At 43.1% G+C, this 20,886-nt stretch overlaps 2 protein-coding genes across 3 annotated transcripts in view; one reads left to right on the top strand and one right to left on the bottom strand.

The window, feature by feature from the left end:
• Positions 1-1,051: 1,051 nt before the first annotated feature.
• slc22a16 (solute carrier family 22 member 16) lies at positions 1,052-10,622 on the top strand. The gene is made up of 8 exons (XM_084483971.1): positions 1,052-1,177; positions 1,792-2,271; positions 3,008-3,125; positions 3,962-4,556; positions 6,264-6,391; positions 7,912-8,021; positions 8,405-8,504; positions 9,296-10,622. The coding sequence occupies exons 1-8, from the start codon at positions 1,134-1,136 to the stop codon at positions 9,482-9,484; spliced, it is 1,764 nt and encodes a 587-aa protein (XP_084340097.1). The 5' UTR covers positions 1,052-1,133; the 3' UTR covers positions 9,485-10,622.
• Positions 10,623-14,800: 4,178 nt separating this feature from the next.
• usta (uronyl 2-sulfotransferase a) overlaps positions 14,801-20,886 on the bottom strand; it is a 48,064-nt gene continuing 41,978 nt past the window's right edge. For both annotated transcript variants that reach the window (XM_084483907.1, XM_084483908.1), the window contains 3 exons: positions 17,081-17,178; positions 16,777-16,934; positions 14,801-15,179 (listed from right to left, as the gene is read on the bottom strand). In XM_084483907.1, coding sequence (XP_084340033.1) covers positions 14,857-15,179; positions 16,777-16,934; positions 17,081-17,178 — 579 coding nt within the window. In that variant the 3' untranslated portion in view covers positions 14,801-14,856. The remainder of the gene's footprint in view (positions 15,180-16,776; positions 16,935-17,080; positions 17,179-20,886) is intronic.

Here is a 20,886-nt window from a genome sequence, read left to right as displayed (position 1 = left end):
TTTCGCTTTTTTCTTTTATTTGAGCCGCTTGGGTAACTTTATTTCCTAACCCTTTTTCTAACCCTTTATTATTTTCCCGTTTAGACTGTCTTGCTTCGTCTCTGTTTGTGTAGTAAAAAAATAAAAAAAGAAAAAAATATGATGATTTTTTTTGGAGGTTGGTTGGGGCCCCCGCTACCCGTTGGGGCCCGGCCGCCTACCTATGCCTCTATGTTAAGACCGCCACTGGGTAGCGGTAGGCCTATTACATTCCCGTTCGTTTAGTGTGCGGTTTCCAGTGGCGGACTCAGACTGTTTAAAGGGCAGGGGTGAAAAAATAAAAAGGGCACATTCTGCACAACATGGGGCCCCACCAGCGCGCAAAAAGCTATGATCATCATGTATGATGAAATAGTCCTCATCCTCATTAAGATTATACGGAAGAGGATTAGGGCCACACATAAGAAAAAAAATTAGTTCTGACCTTATTCTCAGAATTCTGAGAAAAAAAGTCAAAATTCTGAGATTAAAGTCAGAATTGTGACTTTAAACTCTTGCTCTAGAGGGCACATCATCATAATTGATTGTATGGAGGGGCACCCTAAAGGGTACTCAATAATTTTTTGCACGTGTAAAGGGCAGCCAATAAGGCACTTCCTCTCGTTTTCCCCACTCTAGCGGGCATTTAAGCAACACTTTTTCAACCATGGAGGCACCAGATGGGCAGAAGGGCACTCATTAAGGTACGTTATCGAATTTTCTTGCTCTAGATCAGTGGTTCTCAAACTTTTTATACCGCGTACCACCTAGCCTAATAGCGCATCACGTACCACCAGTGGTACGCGTACCATAGTTTGAGAACCGCTGCTCTAGAGGGCACATAATCATAATTTGTTGTGCAAAGGGGCAACCTAGAGGGCACCCAATATTTTTTGCACGTGTAAAGGGCAGCCAATAAGGCGGCTTTTTCAACCATGGAGGCACGAGGGGGGGCGGTTGCCCCCCCCTGAGTCCGCCACTGGCGGTTTCTGTCTATGGTGATTGCGCAAAAAAAACACTTGCGCCCCTCCTACTCGGCGGGTCTGTGTGCAAACCGCTGTCTGTCGTCCAGTCCGCTGTCCGAGGGGCGCACGGAGCAGAAGCCCGCCGACACCATGACCGTGGAGCGGATATTCGATGAGCTGGGACACTTCAAGAGGTAACACGCTAACTTTGGATGTTTCCACGTTTATATGGGGATCCTTTTTTTAAATGTCGACGCCCTGCTCGGCCACACTGGGTTTGGTACCTCTCAGAGTATTCATGCTCAGGATCGGGTCTAATTATAGGCATGGCAGAAAAAGAGTAGTAAGTGGTAGGCCTAGCCTATACCGTTACTGACATGATTAGTAGGCCTACTTTTATTTAACAGGGTGAGGAGTTGTTTAATGCTAGTAGGCCAGCCGTTACCATAGGCATATGTCCTTCGTTTTTTTTTTTTTAAACTAATTAATACGTCCAAGTTAAACTTCCTGGGTGTTGACTCGATTTTAACCATGCTTATTTTATTGTATGACAATGTTTATATGTGAAGCACTTTGAGTCTGCCTTGTGTATGAAAAGTGCTATATAAATAAAGTTGCCTTGCCTTGCCATATTAAAAATAACAGGGTTCATTTTTTTTTAAATCAGATATTTGAACAGATGACAACGCAAATACAGTAACCTTTAATAGTGTTAATAGTCCTAAATGAATAGCATCTTCTTCGGTTCCAGTCGTATTATTATTAGTCTTGCTGTTTGACTATAATAGCCCCCGCGTCTCCTCTCCAGGTTCCAGGCGTGTCTGTACTTCGCAGCGGTCTTCCAGGCCATCGCGTGTGGGATCCACTATCTCGCCTCGGTGTTTCTCGTCGAGACCCCAAACTTTGTATGCGGTGCGCCCGCCAACATCACCGACGTCCTATACGGTAACGTGTCGGGAGCCGCTCTAGAAGACGTCCTACCATCCTTCATGGATGCCTACAGCTACCTGGCGGTCAGGACCTCCACGGGGGACCAATGGGAACTCGGCCGGTGCCAGAGCGCATTGCGCGTCAACCCCACCACGGACTTCAATTATGAGTTTGCTGGCGAGAAAACGACGATAGCCTGCGAGCAGAAGTACGTCTTCGACCACAGCCAGGTGCAGCAGAGCATCGTGACCGACTGGAACCTGGTGTGTGATGGGGAATGGCTGGCCAAGCTGTGCCAGCCCACCTTCATGATCGGCGTGATGATCGGCGCGCTAGTGTTTGGGGACATTGCCGATAGGTGAGCATGACGTCACCATGGCCTGCTTCTGCACAATTCTAAGGGCAGTGTATGAAGATGAAAACAACGTTATTGTAATTTCATTATCGTGGGGAGTTACGATGAAAAAATAATCTATATCTATTTTGTCCATCGTTGGTTGTAGAGGCAATGTGGAAGTTCTCTTGTCATTAAGGATCATGCAATGCCTCAAAGGCTGGTGTCCGAGGCATCTGGAACACACAATAGATACCATTGTTACGGAAAACACATGGACTATGTTTAATAGAAGGCAGATACTAATGACACTGCCTCCAACATCTTGGTTTCATCAAATGTTAAGTATTTGTTTTGGCAGAAATAGACACATTTTTTTCTTTTTCTTATTTCCTTTGTTTGTCATTCTTTGGGTTAGAGTTGTGCCTGAAGTGGATCCATATATGTTTACATTATTTATTTTCCACCAAGGACATGCATCTTTAGCCAAATATGTCTTTAAAGTGCCTATGACTGCATTTGCTTTACTGAGATTCAAGCAATGTTTGAGCTTGGTTCTGTCAGACTAGAGACAGAAGTATACTTGAAGTACTTTTCTTGTAAACATCTTTGTAAACCGTTCTCCGGTCTGCGTCAGCCTTAATGTGTTCTTTCAAAATGCCCCATCACTAACAATCGCGTCATGATTAATACCATCCACTCATCATCACTTTCTCCCTGTTTGCATGTCTCCTTTTCTACCTCTTCCTCTCTTTCTCAGGGTCGGCCGTGTAAAGATTCTCATGCTCACCAGCGTGTGCCAGTTTGTGTTTGGGGTGCTGGTTGCATTCTCACCAAACTACTACTGGTTCCTAGCCATTCGCTTCCTCCTTGCCATGGTAAATTCAGCATGTGTGTGTGTGTGTGTGTGTGTGCGCGCGCGTGTGCGCGCCCCAGTGAGGCTGTCTTGCATGCAGCTGTTGGCCTGTTTGTATCAGCACAGAAGACAAGATTTATTTCCACCATGTGGCTTGTCCGATCAGAGAGGGCTGAAAGTGGGGATTCTTCTCCATGTCTTCTGGAGCCACACGGCCTTATAAGCTATGGCTCAAGCTAAGCTATCCATAGACCATAGCTCTTGCAGAGGGACTCGAACAGGCGGACATTCTCAGCATGGCACTATTGTGCTTCATGGATGTGTGGTATGCACACATATATGGACTGTCACAAGTACTGCATAGTATATGCTGAGGGCCATTGCTAATTGAAAATTCCCATATGTCAGCCTGGCTTTATTCATGAATATGAATTCAGACTTTTATTCTCTCTCAGAGACCCACAGCTAACCCTAACTCGCTACGTGAAAACATAGTTATTAGATTGTTGTGGTTGCAGGGAAGGGAAGAAATATCCTCTGAATGTTGAGTTTACAGTACTACAGTACCCTTATTGTAAATGAGAACAATAAGGGTACATTAATTATCCATTAATTAACATTAGTTAATGCAGTCATAAGCATAAATGAACAGTTAATCAACATTTAACTAATGGTCTACGAATCTAAAGTTTGCGTTTGATTTACAAAGTTTGCGTTTGATTTTTTAATAAGACCCCTTACCCTTACCCCTATGCTAATGTTATATAATAAGGCTTATAACTGCATTATTAACTCATTTGTACAATAGTTATTTAATGGAACCTGGTTGTAAAGTCTCATTACCCACTGCCCCCCCAGGTGTCCAGTGGCTACCTGGTGGTGGTGTTCGTCTACGTGACCGAGTTCACCGGCATCAAGGTGCGCACGTGGACCTCCATGCACGTGCACGCCGCCTTCGCCGTGGGCATCATGGTGGTGTCGCTGATTGGCTACCTGGTGCGCACGTGGTGGATCTACCAGATCGTCCTCTCCCTCTGCACCTCGCCCTTCCTCTTCTTCTGCTGGAAGTTCCCCGAGACGCCCTTCTACCTCATGGCCAAGGGCCGCCTGCGGGAGACCCAGGCCCTGCTGGACTGCATCGCCCGCATCAACGGCGTGGAGTGCCGGGTGAGGGCAGAGGACCTGCTGGAGCCAGAGGACAAGGGCGCCAGAGACCTGCTGGAGAGGCGGGACGACGGGGAGAAGGAGGCCGAGGAGAAGGAGGCAGAGGAGGTGCAGGCGAAGGTGGCGGAGAAGAAGCTGTCCATCCTGGATCTGTTTGGCAGCTGGAGGATGGCAGGCCGCACGGTCATCGTGTGGGCCATCTGGTTCATCGGCAGCCTGGGCTACTACGTCTTCTCCCTGGGCTCCGTCAACCTCGGGGGCAACCAGTACATCAATCTCTTCCTCGCCGGTAGGTGGGGAGGTGGGGAGCTGTGTGTGTGTGTGTGCAAGTGTTTGTGTGTTCGTGCAATGTCAACAATTCAGTGGGTAGGCAAGGCAAGGCAACTTTATTTATATAGCATTCATAATGTGGGGTAATGGCGTAATGGCGTTCTCAGGAGAACTGTTGACAAATTCAGCTTGCCATGTGTATTTTTTCCTGTGGGTTGCAGTCAAAATTCTGGATGTATCCCGGCTGTGTGTGTACATGTGTTTGTATGGGGGGTGGGGGGTGTTTTCCATGAAGAAATATCCAACCACGGTGCTCATGGTACAACGCAGTTGACCTACTTTAGTTGCTCTTTCCACGTCAACCAATCGTAGCTAAGCGCCGCCCACCTACAATGTGCAACGCGATCCTTTGAGTAAAGGAGAGAAACACTATACGTTTTGCACTTCGCTGTTTACAGTCCCTGCTGCCATTGAGTACAAACAAATAAAACATACATCACACATACATCAGACACATCATATATATTCATATAATGCTGCTATCCATAATATATAGCAGCTCTACCCAACTAAGAACATTTAGTTCTTGACTTTTCTTGATCCCACTCATGTTTACTTCTGTGCCTGGTGGGAAAACCCAGGAAATGAAGCGTGCAGCGGAGAGACGAGGCAGTACAGGGCCTTGATGCTAGACCTGGGCGATTTAGCTGAAAGACATATTACAATATAACTTGATCATATTGATCGATATCGATAACTATTGATAATTTGAATGACCTAAAAAGACTAGGAATTTACCTGTCGCTTAGCTCCGCCCTTAGAATGCAGATGAGCCAATGATATTCCAGCCTCAACTATACTCGGACATCAGCTCGGACAACTCGGAGGCATAATATAACAATTTAATGGTGGATTTATGTTTGTGTAAAAAATAAAATAAACATGGTCAAACAGGGTACATGTAACATGGACAGTCGGTATCCCGGCTGCAGAAATATTGGGGAATATTTCATCCCTTTTCCCAAGCCACAACAAGAAAAAGTGTGTAATGTGGATCAGACTGTGTGGCAGGCCAGAATACCAACTGAATTTAAGCTTGTCACCTTCTGTATGTATTTTAAAGTTTTGAACACACCCCTCCATAGCGTAATGTAGTCCCCTTTGATTGCTTCTGGAAGAAATTAAATAATCTTTCGCCCAAAACGTCTCCAAAACCTGCTTTGATATACTGTCAGCTGACATTTTTCCATATGTTTTTGTTATCTAGTCTGTTTTGTTTGTCCGAGTTCATCATGGTAACGACGAGGGGCGTGACTTAGCGACAGGTCAATTACCATGCTGAATGTAAACACTTAATATGACCTTCAACCTTCATCTCCAATGTCAATACAACAATGAAAAACACTCAAATATTGTAAATAAGTATGGGGCCGTGTTTGTGTAACAGACCCAGCTGCTAGATTTGGTGGTCCAGTCTCTTATCGATATATATTGAACATGTTTTATATTGATATTGATCAAAGGTCTATCACGATACGATTATGACATTTTATTGCCCAGGCCTACTTCATGCCAACCCTCCTCCCTGCTCCACTGTGTTGTAATGCTATAGAGTCGAACCGCTGAACTCTCACCGCGGTATCAATGTATACACACTCGTCAAACAAAGCGGCCAAACATTGCGCTTCCATTACTCTGACCTGCCCCGTGGTTGGCTGTGTTCCAGGGGCCGTGGAGATCCCGTCGTACCTGGTGGGCAGCTACGCCATGGACCGCCTGGGCAGGAAGAAGACCTGCGCCCCAGCGCTGATTCTGGCCGGGATAGCCTGCATGCTCATGATCGTAGTCCCTTCTGTACGTACTGAGCTTTGCACACCAATCCAATGTGTGCAATGTGTGTGTGTGCGTGCGTGTGTGTGTGTGTGTGTGTGTATACTTGCACTTCCTGTTGGTGTGTATGTGCGTTGACCTGAAGGATTCACTCTGCCAGAACAGACAAGTAATGAATGTGACTTGTGACATTAGATACAATTTTTCTGCGAATGCGATGGTCATAAATAGAGTGGCTTGGAGATCAAATTATACCTCCTAAGGGTCAGGTATCACTGCTTCTCCCGTCTTCTTTAGCGCTGTCCACACATGCCGCCTAACCCCTCCCAGGCCGCGCTACCCCTCTGATTTGCTCCAGGGAAAATCAGAGTTCAACGACCATTCAACGACACATGTAATGGTAGTGCTGTCTTTGACCCCAAGACTGCCCAACTTTTTAATTTACAATGGTCATCAACGTAAACGACACAAATAGAATAATGATATCTAAGCAATGAAACTTTGTTGACAAGATTTTACTTGGTCTGTACAAGCTGTTACAAGCAACAAGTCATAGTAGGAGCGTGTCCCATTTCAGTGTTTCTTTTACCCCCCCATTCCATTTGGAGGCAGTGGGTGTGTGTGTGTGTGGGGGGGGGGGCTCCAAATTAGTGATCGACCGATATATCGGCCGGCCGATATTTGCGTTTTTTTAGGTGTATCGGCCTATTTTTTTTTTTTTTGACCCAAATCCGAAAGCTGTAGGGTCTGGCAACGAGTAATGAAAATGGCCCAACTCGAGGGGCAGCACCAAGCATCCATTTGAAAATATCACTGCACGCAATTGTATAACACTATGAGCAATCAGAAGAATACAAGGGATGACGTATCCAGACCAGCGGAGCTAACCAATAGATAAGACTCTTGCCGTATCCGGTCAGTAAAACAACAACGCTTTTGGCCCGCCTATATCAGATACACCAATGTGATTGGTTAATGTTCTGGGGCAGGGGAATTGGGGAGTGAGTATATCGCTCGTTCCCAGAGTGACTCGCTGAGCAAATTCAAATTGTGCTCTCGAGAGAACTCTTTCCCTATTTCCAGGGTTGTATCGGCTCCAAATATTATCGGCTCAAGAAAATCAGTATCGGCATATCGGTCATCGGCTAAGGCTGATAAAAAAAAAATCGGTATCAGTCGATCCCTACTCCAAATAGAGTGTGGGGGTTAAGGGAAGACAAATTAAAGAGGGCATTTCTATTTCTCTTTCTACCTCTCTCTCGTGATTTCTCTTTTAATGTGTATTTCTCTTTGCCTTTACCTTCATACTCGAGGTATTCAACAGTAGTGCGCACTATTTATTTGCTCATTCATTCATTTTGTCATTAGGGTAATTGATTCTCAGCGGCAGTGGGTAAACCCTGTGCATGTGGCTTTAGTAAACACTTTAATTTGTGTACTCCATGATTCAACAATCATCTATGTAGTCTAGTGTAACTAGAGTATAAATCCCACTGGTAGAACATGCCTTCTTTTAACTCTTATCTCTCTGTTTTGCATTACAGGACATCCATTGGCTGGTGACCTTACTGAGTATGACCGGGAAGTTTGCCATTGCCATCGCCTTTGGTCTGATTTACCTCTACACCTGTGAGCTTTACCCAACCATCATCAGGTAGGAAGGAGCTCCATCAAAAAAAATTATATTTGTATTTATATACGGTATGTAGTATCCAATGTCCATTGTCTTTTGGTTCATTGAAGTAAAACATGTAACATTACTAGAACAATGATAACTGATGCAGGCAGGGCAAATTATACATTGCTATTACATGACACTCTGAATATATAATACATATTTGGCTCTTATCCAAACCATCATACATTACTGTGAGTGTGTCAATTCTTATCAGTAGGTATCAAACCCTCACCCTGGCATGGTTGATGCCATGCTCTACCAGGCTGGCGGCTCCACTTATACACTGTTCAACCAAAGCTGTGTATGAGGATGTGAGGAGGACAGTGCGGTCAGTGATGGACCCTGTGTTCATGCTGTAGGTCCCTGGCTGTGGGGAGCGGCAGCATGATGTGTCGGGTGGGCAGCGTGGTGGCCCCCTATTGCGTGTACCTGGCGGACGTCTGGATACACCTTCCTCAGGTACATAGGCCTGCACACACACAAACACACACACACACATGCACACACATACACACACACAAACACATGTGTGCATGCACAGACGCACGCACACATGCACGCACGCACTTCCACCTCACATCCTCACACGCACACACACACACACATGCTGACATTAGCCATTTTCCCGTATAAACTTCAAACCAGACAATGTCCAGAGAATCAGGTCCAGACAAATTTGTCCGAGGTTGCCCTTTCTGTGTCAGACACGTTCTCACATACTGGAGAGACTCAGGGCTTGAGACACGGACGGCACATACACATGTATTCATGCATAGAGACACACACACACGCACACGCACACGCACACACACACACACACACACACGCACGCTTCTACATAGACACACACTTGTACATGCACATACTTTGAGTGTGTGTACACACACTCACGGGTGAAGTATGTGCATGCAAAGTCAAGTTAAATTAAAGATAATGGCTAATAATGTAGGGACACCACCATCCCCAGTGGAAAAACACACCCACACATACACCCACACACACTAACAAAGTCTGCAAAGTGAAGTTCATATAAGGTTACTGGTTCAAAACATCCTAAATCCTAAATAACAACTTCAGTGATAGCACATCTCCTCTGGAACCCTAGTCATTGCAAGAGTAACAAGATTGACCTGTGTTGGTAATTTCCCTTCCTGGTTGATCACAGTTGAGTGGTCACTCTTTCGGGCCTGTTCAAACTTGTCCCATGTCAATGTCAATCTCGTGCCCCCCCCCCGCCCCCCTCCAAACAGCTGATTGTGGGAATCCTGGCGTTCATCTTTGGTGTGTTGACACTGCTGTTGCCCGAGACCCTTGGCCAGCCACTGACCACCAGCCTGGAGGAGGCCCAGAACCTGGGGGTCAACGCAAAGAAGAAGAGCTCACCTAAGGACAGCAAAGACCCTGAGAATGGGCTGGAGATGGCACAGCAGCGTCTCTAGGACGGTGGTCTGTGCCACACACACACACACGCACGCACGCACACACACACACACACACACACACACACACACACACACACACACACACACACACACACACACACACACACACACACACACACACACACACACACACACACACACACACACACACACACACACACACACACACACACACACACACACACACACACACACACACACACAGGGACATACTTATGGAGCATTACAAAAGAAAAAGGGAAATGCTTGATTAATTTTGACCCTTGTCAAAAACTAAAGACAGGGAAATGATATGTACTTCTTTACTTTTGATACTTGTACATTTTAACCCAGTTAGATACTTTTACATTTTATCCGAGCAACTTTATGACCCTACTCTTTTGATTTTGTTTACTTACTTTTATGAGTGTCACTTTCAACAAAGCTATCTATACTTTACCCAAGTATGAATGTGTAGTACTTTATACACCACTGTATATACATCCTATTATATATACATATATATATATATATATATAATAATTGTATGATAAAAAAATTTCTCATCTCAGGGAATTCTCTTTGAAATCACTGTGAAAACCATCAGTTTTTGATTTACTAGCCTCTTAAATCTCTCAATTTCTCCTTTGTGCGTGTGTGCGTGTGTGTGTGTGTGTGTGTGTGTGTGTGTGTGTGTATGTGTGTGTGTGTACCTCTGTGACAAGAAACAAGCTGGTAGTCTGACTCTACATTAATATTCAGGTGCTAGAGCTTAGCTAAGCTAAGTTTTGGATTTGCAATAGTCTTTGATTGTTCTGGACCAAAGTCAGACATAAAAGAGCATTTCTCAAGAAGCTTATTTAAAGTGTAAGACCTAGTAACACCATAACAGACAATTGCAACACATATGTATCGATAAGTATTATTAAGTATTTACATTGACTGCCGGAAAGGCCCATAATTGCCTAATGGTTTTTATTTTTGGTAGTATTATTTTGTAATGAAGGAAATTAATAAGACAGTTTAAATTGTTTCTTAGGAGAACCATGAAGTATTAATGATACTCTGTATACAATGCCATGGTAGGAACATTGTTCTAACATAATTTTGTTAATTTAAACAAATTTGTGAAAAGAATAAAAAATATATATTTATAGCCTTGTTGTGTCATTTTGTGTGTTTCATTGGTATTGGATAAATTACCTAAAACCAGATCCCAACTAAGAACAGCTTTCTTTCCTAACACCAGGAACATGTTTAACACATTAACCAAAATATTATCACATCAAAACAAAGACATGAGACTTAATTTGTTTACTACTTAAGTTGTTTGATAATCCAATCAAGATATCTGTTAAAGTAAATTTTATTTGGGACATATTTCAATCGGTACATGCCAGGAGTTAAATGCTGAAGGCAACCAAACATACACATGATCGAGGCAATACATTAATGTCTTCCTTCCTGAGATTCTTAAATGGAAAGCAAAGGAAAATAATAAATTAAACGGGAAGAAAGAAAACACTGAACACTTGGCAGGATAATGAAAACTACACATACTGAGATATGGAAGATTAAGGTAAAGGTAAAAGTTATAGATATGTATTTGTGTAAAAAATTAGCTTATGCTGACGGTGATCTCTAATGATGATGCTGTACTGTAAATAGCAGTTTCCTAAGTTGGAGATTCAATACATGAAATGGCTAACACTGACCAACATTCAAAATAATATGAGAGCACAAATATAGATCAAGGTACCCTTATCCTTTAACAATTATCACATATTATAATTTAACAGGAGATGGTAAGATGTTCAGCAATTCAGATGTTCCATCAAAACCTCTGTTTAAACTGCACAATTATTATAATATTATAAAAAACTGAGAAAGTGCAACAGCTAGGATTGACTTACAACGGCAAACATGTTGGCCGGGGAAGCAGGTGCAACAGAGAAGGCCTGACTGCCCCCCTTAGCTGACCCTTAGAGACACCAGCCAAAGCAATTAATAGGGTGAACTAAAGGGTTTGATTAGGTGACTAGCCAATAGAAGAGCTGGAGAATAGGAGTTTCCAATACAACTCACAAAAAAGGGTTGAAGCAAAACCCACTTCACAGAAATCCAAACAGCTTACCATTCTGAAAAAAAGAAGCTACATTCCCTTAGTTTTGATTGGGGAGATAAAGGTTGACAAATCAAAACTAAGGGGATGAACAAAAGTATGTGACCGCACTCTAAACAAAAGTCTGCTCACAGCTGCTGGGAAGGAGGAAGAGCAGAGAGAGAAGGACTGGGGGCAACTACCCACGCCAATAGCCAATCAGCAGCCAGGGTCGGCCTATGCAAGGGCTACATCAACCCATCAAAGCACACCACCTGCAACTTAAGCATTAACACACAAAACAGCACACTAACAGAACACTAGCACTTATTACACATCATACTAATAAGCCACACACTCTACAGGGTCCAACGCTTCCTGTCAGGTGGCCATGGGCCTTATTTATTATTAGATCATCTTGTTTTCATCATGGTTTCGAGATGGCTGCTTGGCAGGACTTGCCAATATCTGCCATTGGTTGCGACTGTAGAGTCTGTGATTGGATGAAATGTCCATCAGTAATATATCTGGTCCCCACTCAGGCCTCCATAGTTACCGTGATCCAGAGCAAGACATTAGCGTGACTTAAGTTAAGCAGAGGTGAGCCACAGTAAGGATGGCCTAAACAGGGGCGTAGCGGTTAATCTACGGCACTCTTAAATGAATTTTGATAAAACCCAATCTGCAAGCTGCAGTGACGGCACACATGAGCAAAGTGAATGAATGAAGTAAAGAATGAGACCTCCCCCAGAGATACTGTGTACAGAAATGAGAGCATACTAAGGGAGGGACAGAGTGTGTAAGATACACACTCCTCTTCCTCCACTTCCCCCATGGAAGTATGTCAGACCTGTCAAAACTGAAATGGAAACTTGGTCTGCGGTATGGCCAATTCACAAAGCCTTCTGAAACCTTTGGAAATAATTTCTAATACGACCATCGTGCCCGTCTCCGACAGACGTCTGGCCTTTGTAGATGTTTTTTATTTGATTTGAAAACACTGGACGGATCATGGAGACCAAGTTCAAAAAAAGTAAAAACATTACAGATGTTTCCCTTTGGCAGCCTCTTATGGTTAGAGTTGTAAGGGGGTATGCTGTGTTTTTCTCTTTATAAACTGTATAGTCCAGATATTTGTTAAACGGAGTAAGTAGCTAGAGAAGTAGAAAAGTTACATAGTTCAGGTTTAAGCTGTTTATTTTTTACTTTGCTGCGAAATCTGCCCAATCGAAAACAAACTGAATGTCAATTGAATGTCAATGCAGATTAATCTGCTAGGACAGAAGCTTCTAACAGAATGTTCTTCTTACGCATAATTTCAGGTAGACATGTTCTTGTGACGAAGTATGCTCCTGCATCTGCTCAAAACCTTACTGGTCCTGAAATGATTCATATCAGAGTGCTCCCCTCTCCTGAGCAAACTCAAAATGTATCTTATTGGTCCAGCTTTGCCTGAATACTTCAGGCACTAAATTCATACTCACTCACACTTAAAGTGGTGGTGTTCACAGTTTCAGAATGAGGACTCAGCACAATGGACAAGCCTTTAGCCCAAACTATTGGGCCTCACCTACTTAGTTACATTGTGAGAGATTGGACCAGAAATCTCTTGGACCAGTGGAGGCAATGCGCTCAAAATGCGCTCGTGTCACATATGATTCCAGCTCAAATCACTCCCTGAAATGGAAAATGTTCCTACTTTGAAAGTCCTCCTAGAAACGACTTGGAGAGTTGGGTACTGTTTTATTTGGCGACCAAAAGCTGATGCTCAAGGACTTTAAATGTCCTTCATTTGTAGCTCCCTGTTCCCAGCCTCAGTCTCTTTAAGTGTGTCTTGAAGGGAGTGTTGTCTTGGATGGAGTGTTTCAGGCTTGAATGGAGGGCGAGTGGACATTAGTGGAGCAGGATTCAGCATCGCTACACTGACCACTGACTGGTGAGAACCAAAATGAACCCCTCTCGTCTCCAGCTTGTCCATCAGGATTTCTTTATTTCCTGTTTTTTGTTTTGTTTTGCATTTAAAGGCAGATGTACATAAAACAACTTAAATACATTTTCCTTAATAGCTTTGATATGCTTCAATTTGTTTTCACATGGGACTGATGGTAGATTATTACTCTTAAACTTAAAAATCCATCCAACCACCCCACAAGAAGTCACTGCCCATCAACAGACAAATACGACAAACAAATACGTACCTTAATTTAAACAGAAGTTACAAGACCAATTCTACGCAAGAGGGAAATGGACGAGCTGCTAATTAATGTCATGATAAACACAGATATAATAAATAAATCCCACAATGGGTCATAGCACATTGCATTGTAGAGAAATTGGCAATAGTTTTGGCAAGTTCTTTTACTGATATTTAAAACTTTGGATTGATCTGAATCGGGCTTCATGCACTTTCTTTGCATTCATCCCTATAATTATTCCCCCAAAAATGGAACAATTTCACACAATTATACTCCATGACCTATTTTAAATACATGTAAAACACAATATTGGTTTGGTAAAATGAACTGATACCGCCGCACACAATTGGAATTCTCTGAATTCATAAATGCGTGCTTAGTGTTCCACCTCCTACTGAATCAAACACCATCATCCACAGGTGGTGTCACGACAGTTTTCAGAAAACACTGCAGGATGTGTCTGGGGATTTTCATTGCACAGTGCCTCCATGTGTTTTGAACCGTCCTGGATGATGAATAGTTTGATGGCACTTTTGATGACATAAAATTAGAAGCTTTACAGACCAGAGTTGAGAGGGAGAACCATTAAAAAAAAAAGTACCAATATATTTAAAAAAAATTAAAATATTCAACCAACCCTCTAAACTCACCATCGCCCTGTAATTTAGAATATTTCTCAACAGATTTGTCCCCATCCAGCATTCATCTCTCCCGGAGATAATAGAAACAGCATCTGTCTCAAATCCAACAGATCCCGCTCAGTGAGCTCGAAGGAACTTCAAAATGGCGTTGAGCCTTCCAAGTCCATTTCCATGGTCCCCTCGGCAGTTCATGAGATATTGCATCCCCCCCCTCCCCCAACACCCCCATCTATTTACTCCACACATCCAGTCCTCGCCATAGAGTCTTTTCACACACACACACACACACACACACACACACACACAGAGCAACCGACCCACCCACCACCACCCTAACTATTGAGGGTGGTCCATTAAGGGGACCTCCACCCTGGCACTCCGTCCCCTATCCCACTAGTCCAGTAACGGGCCCATCCACCCTGGGCCTTAGTCCGCCACGGCGTGTGTGCATCCTCAGGGGTTCACCAGCCAGCTGGCGGCGTCCTCCAGGGTGGTGTCCTGCGCCTCCTCCTCCTCCTCCTCCTCCTCCTCATCCTCCTCCTCCTCCATGGGCTCGGGGGTCCGGAGGGCCAGGTCCCGCAGGAAGTCGTGGGAGTAGGCGGAGGGGCGCGAGGCCGACTTGAGGCCGATCTTCTTCTTGGCCAGGTGGAACTGGTCGCGGACGAAGCCGTAGAAGTCGTACTCGTAGCGCATGCGGTGGTAGAGCACCTGCAGGGCCTCCAGCGTGGGCGTGTGCTTGCGCACTGTGCCCGTCATGTTGCCCGCCTTCTTGTAGTCTGGGGAGGGGGAGGGGCCAGTGAGTGTCGTGCTTGTGAGATGTACCAGACTACCAGTGTCGGGGTAGTTACTGTAATTAGGTACACATTACTAGATACTTCAGTCAATTGTAATGAGATTACTTTACTACTTACTGCATTTGAAAAGTAACTTCACTATTTATTACTTTACTTTCCCATTTCTTTATTTACTGTGTAGATACATGGACAAACAGCATAGCCCTATCATCACTTAGTGTTTATTGTATAAATGTATACAAAATTCTCACGTTTAAAACTAATGCTGTCTATCCAGTGCACCGTTATTCCTAAGTAACTTTTGTTCTTGGCGGACCAAATGTCTGCAGTGATGGACATGATCCTGGGACTAAAAAGTTATTTTGAGCTTCAATTCCATGTCGGAATAACACTTGTCCAGATAATGGGAAAATGTTTTCCTGTCGGATGTTGGCTCGCTGGTATTTTATCTAGTATTTTTCTAAATCTGGGTTGCAACAGTTGAAAGACGCCTGTCGCCTGGGCATTGAGTGCATTTCACTCAAATATTTTTTTCCTTTCGAGCTATAAACTGAAAGTAGTGAGAATATCGCAACTGGCCGAAACCCCCTGTCTTCATCTTCGTCTGTTCTTCATATCGTTACCGATATTTTTAGCGTAATGTGTTACTTTACTTCGTTACCCAAAAAAGTAATATCGTTACTGTAATCCGTTACTTTGTAACTCGTTACCTCCAACACTGCAGACTACATATTTCTAGATTAGACACTTTTTTCAAATGTACTCTTTTTTTAAAGACCACCCTTTTTTGTTTGTGTAAATTTGAAATTGTATTGTATGTGTTAAATGTATCCTATTAGTAAGTAACAGTTATTAGTTATTTAAAAATATGCTTCATGTCATTTTAAATAAAAAGTATGACTGCAGTGAAAAGTAATTATTATAAAACAGGTGGCTTAAATCAAGCGATCTGATTGGTTCCTAACTGTTGTATAACTGTTGTATAATGAGAGTATACATAACAGCTATGACGCCCAATCAGAACTGTTGTTTATTTATATCTAAAAGCAATAGCATAGTTCACTGAAGCCTAAAAATGTTGATTGATGGAGAAGGCGGAAATGTTGTAAAGCAATAGGCACACGGTGAGTGAACTGCTCGATAATAGGCTAAATTGCCGGCGAACCAAGCTACCGTCTCTAGCCTTCTCTCTGAAGGACGCTACAGTGTGTTTCATAGCAACCGCCGCGCACTTTGCAGGAAGCCAGGAGGGACTCCATTTTTGTATTCGTTAAAAAAATGCTTTTCCGACTTTCTAGCTTTTTCAAAATTGAGGGTGTCTATGACTTTCATTTCGCCATACTTATGTAACTGTTTTATAAAAGCAATAGATCACTTCAGTCAGTGAAATGTTCTCATTATACCACAGTGAAGGGGGTCGTCGTCCCTCCGCTGTGCGTCGGGACAAACAACGTCCCTTAACTGTGATATAATGAGCACATTCCACAGCCTGTCGTGATCTATTGCTTAAATAATAATAACTTTTATAAATGTGTCATATGTGAAGTGATCCAGTCTGAAGAACAAAATGTGTGTGTACCAGGGCTTTTGTAGATGTTGAGGACTCCTGAGAAGAAGTGGGGCAGCAGCCTCTCCAGCAGCAGCAGCACATCCTCCAGCTCCTCCAGGATGCCCACCAGGAGGTAGTTCTCCATCACGTTCTGCTTGGCCCTCTCTAGAGCCCACACACCTGGCTCCCTGGTAGAGAGAGGGAGAAGGGAATAATAGAAAGAGTCAAATATAAAGGGCTTAATTCTGCACATAATTGAAAACATAACATAATTGAAAACATAACCATGGAACCACCATAGAGATCTAGTGTATTATGGCTGGTTGTGCATTACCTGCATTGTGGATGCTGACCACAGAAGTAGGGGATGATGTAGAACATCCTGGGGTTAGAGCATTCTGGGTAGTTTTCTAAGATGCACACGTTGATATCCTGAACAAAAAGACACAATCGAAGACCCACACAGATTAGTATCAGCAGTGGTGGTAGAATGAGCACAAGCAGTAAAACATTTTGTGACTGAGTTTCGATTGTCATTGCTTTCTAACTTCAGTAGGGGGAGCTCTTGAACAACACAGTAGTCACCAGTGAAGCCCCGGGAAGTCAGAAAAATGAATATATCAGCTCACGCCAGAGGGGGCCACCAGAGCGCGCCCTGTCCCTTATGATCTGAGTGTAACATCACACGATTACGGTCATGTCAAGACCTGAACGTTCACACAAAACATAGATGATGAACTCATTGCACTTCTTATTATGATATCACACTTAAGATATCATATGTCCTACTTTAAAGAGATTCGGTGGAAGGTTGTTAAAGCAAATTTATGAGTCAAAATGAAATCATCATGCCCACATCATGTTCAGTGAGTGGTAGCCTATTTATTCAATCATTCACACTTTAGATTCAAATACTGAATAGATTGAAATGAATGACAAACACAAACACACTGTATCATTATGTTGGAAATAACATTCAAAATGATTAATTCAGACATTATAACTATGCAATTCTTTACACCTCTTCCTTCTGTGCCTGGAGATAAGGTAAAGGCTGGTTAATGTGAACAATTTGATACACCTTTACACGTTTCCTTATAAAAAGACTTCATGCAAGCAAGAGATCTTGAACCTTTGAGCCTCATGAAATTATCAACATTATTGAACAGGAACTTTGTTTGCCCATAATAACTTTTTTATTACGTGCATCTGAAATCAATGATGACAGTTAGAGGGAAAGATTGAGGCTATCCATAATTATGAACACATTTATGCCTTTGTAACTGCAATTGGCTGTCACTTTGAGATGTGATGATGGTTTTATGGGCCTAATCTAATCAATGCATGCAACAAAGGGGATAAAACCATGCTTGTCAGCCAGCAAGCCCAGGCATCCACCTACGAGCAGATATAATGGAGCGACTTTGGTTTGGCTGGTTTGGTTAGTGTTAGGGATGTGCACTATTAATCGACTAGATGGCTTAATGTTGCTACCCTCGCTAGTCGGCACCAAATATAGCCCACTAGTCGGAAGAAATTATGTATATTTTCTATGTAGACTATATACATTTGGGCCTTAAGCTTATATTGACCAAAGTTACACTGAAACGTACTGTATTCCTGGCAAAATGTTGCATTTCAAAAGAAAATCATCTGTTATTAATGATAACAATTTGTGATGTATACTTAAACATTTGCCTGTTCGCCCTCGAGATAAATCAGTAGAAAGTGGAACAATTTAAGACATCTCAAAAAGCCTGCGCAGTTTGGCAGTATTATGATTTGCTTGAAAATTGAAATCACGTCGTACGTTGGCTATTTAGGGTTAATCTGGTACAACCACTAGCATGGAGCAATGTGTGTAACAACATTAAGCACAGGCATGTGGACATTAAACCGGTTAGAGAGCAGGCTGCTCATGCTAGCCAAAATCGTCAACCTAACATTGTTAACGACCACAACCCGTAGACACTGTGATCCTGCTCGGTTTCAAAAAAACAACACAGCTCTTCCACTCAACTTTGTTAAAGGTAAAGGCTTCCATAAGTCATTGGCATATATCGAAGCAGAATACATTGTGTCGGGAAGTAAAATGGTAGCCCGACCATAACAAAATGAAGGAAGAAGAAGAAGAGACACACAGCAGAGAATTGTACACCTGCAGGCTGTACACCTGCAAGGTGGGACCGGATAAGTCATGGCTTGTGTCCACGACAATGCAAGCAATTGTGCAGTGTACGGGCAATGTTTTGCCCGTACACTGCAATCAGCCATCAATGATGGATTAAAGGCGAACACCATGAGCCTGCTGAACGGTTCATCCAGAAGACTGGTGAGGCGTTTCCATCACAGTGCTGCACAGCGCACACCTTGATGGTAAATGAAACAAGGATGAAAAAAAGGGCCTGCCTGAAACCTATACAGTCCTGCAAGACACGCTGGATTTCCATCATGTTCCAGCGCATCCATAAACAAAGGTGGGCCTTCACCGATGTACTGTCAGACAGAAAGGTGACAGAACACAATCTACTCTATTCGCCCCACTCCAGAGTCCCTAAAAAGAGCCACCAGTGCTCTGAGTGGTGAGGCTCAGTTTCAATGGTGTTCCCCGTTACCATGAGTTTGCTGACCAGGTAATTTTATACGCTAATATATAAGTTCCATTTAATTTAGTAGTATTATTTTAATAATAACAACAACCAAAAAAACAACATATATATATTATAATGGTCATCATTCAATTGTTATACTATTTTCATTCATTAAATGATCTCAGCATCCCAACTCAGCAGGCAAGCTCAGGAGAGAGGCAGAGTTCAAGAAACGGTGGCAGCAACCTTGGAGAGACGAATGTCCCCAACCGACAGATAAACCTGGAAGTGTAGCAGTACTGGCCTCTGCTCTGGATTCCCGTCACAAGCACCTCTGCTTTCCCCAGATGGACAGTCAACAGCACAGCAGTGAGAGCGAATCCTGCGGTGCCGTATCACAGCTTCCCAGCCAATGGTGACGAGGAAGATAACAGTGGGGATGAGGAAAAGAGCGGATCAGCCTGAGGCCTCCACTCAACCAAAACGGCAGAAAACGTTCCTCAATTCTTCCTTGGGGGTGTCTACGGAGAGTCCACGGATCAATCAAAGCCGGAGCATGACCTCTTTCACTGCAGCATTGCGGTTGGCTCTGCGATTGTGGGAATTGTTGTTGTTGTTGAATTTTGTGTTCCGTAAACTATGTTATTGGCTAGTAACACACAACTGTCTTCTGAGTGTTTTCTTATTTGAGAATAGTCGTATACAAAACGTTCACTGTTGAACTACAGTGAAATGATTGGCTACGAACATCCCTAGTTCCTATCTGTGATGTTGGGCAATGGGCATGATGGCTTTGGCATACAGCTGAGTTGAAAATAGGGACAGCAGAGCAGCAAACCTGTGGGTACATTTGTTAGGACAAATGATTTCCGATATGCTTGCAAAAGAGAACTGCTCGCTCAGTTGAGTCATTTATTCCATACACAAGTTGGTCCAAATGACATGCAGAACATGTACTCGAGGACTTGAGGATTCGAATGTTGCATTGAAAGTTAGCAATGGGTTGGTTTTGGTTGTGATGTTTGGTTTACAAAACTTTGTTTTAGTTACACTTTTATAGATGAACTAGCATTTTAAAGTATTTTACACCTGAAATGGCTTTTACACCTTATTTAAACCATAATGTGTTGTTGTTTATGTTGTCTGACCATTTCACAGTTATTATTGCAAGCCCTTTAACAACACTTTTGTTCAGTAGTTCTCTGCTGGCCTGAGCAATAATTGGCCTGCCAGGAGAAATTCATTCGTTAAGAGCGCCATAAAATGGCTCTGTCGCCCTTGTGCGCACAACAAGAGTCTTTGCTTTAGGGTTTGCAGTGTCTTACTGTTCACTAGGGAATTTTTTCTGCTTGTGCGGATGGTTGCTCAAAAAACAAAAAACAAGCTGTTTATTTGAGTTTGGCGAGTTATAGCCGTTGTAAATATTTTTATTATATTCCATTTTATAGTTCACTCAACATCTCAAATGATACCTAGAACATGTACCTAGAACATGTACTTGGAATATTGCTTAACATTAAGCGTGATTTGTGAAACAATCGGTTGGCTG

This window comes from Micromesistius poutassou (genome assembly GCF_964030765.1).
Source record: "Micromesistius poutassou genome assembly, chromosome: 19".
Taxonomy (NCBI): Eukaryota; Metazoa; Chordata; class Actinopteri; order Gadiformes; family Gadidae; genus Micromesistius; species Micromesistius poutassou.
Note: the sequence above shows the minus strand (reverse complement) of the source record. Positions and strands in the feature narration are given on the sequence as shown.

Bases quoted from the DNA above. Each gene is read 5' to 3' on its own strand.
- slc22a16 (XM_084483971.1), top strand. From the start codon at position 1,134: ATGACCGTGGAGCGGATATTCGATGAGCTGGGACACTTCAAGAG. The intron at 3,126-3,961 runs GTAAATTCAGCA...CTGCCCCCCCAG, and splicing joins TTCGCTTCCTCCTTGCCATG to GTGTCCAGTGGCTACCTGGT. The intron at 8,505-9,295 runs GTACATAGGCCT...CCCTCCAAACAG, and splicing joins TCTGGATACACCTTCCTCAG to CTGATTGTGGGAATCCTGGC.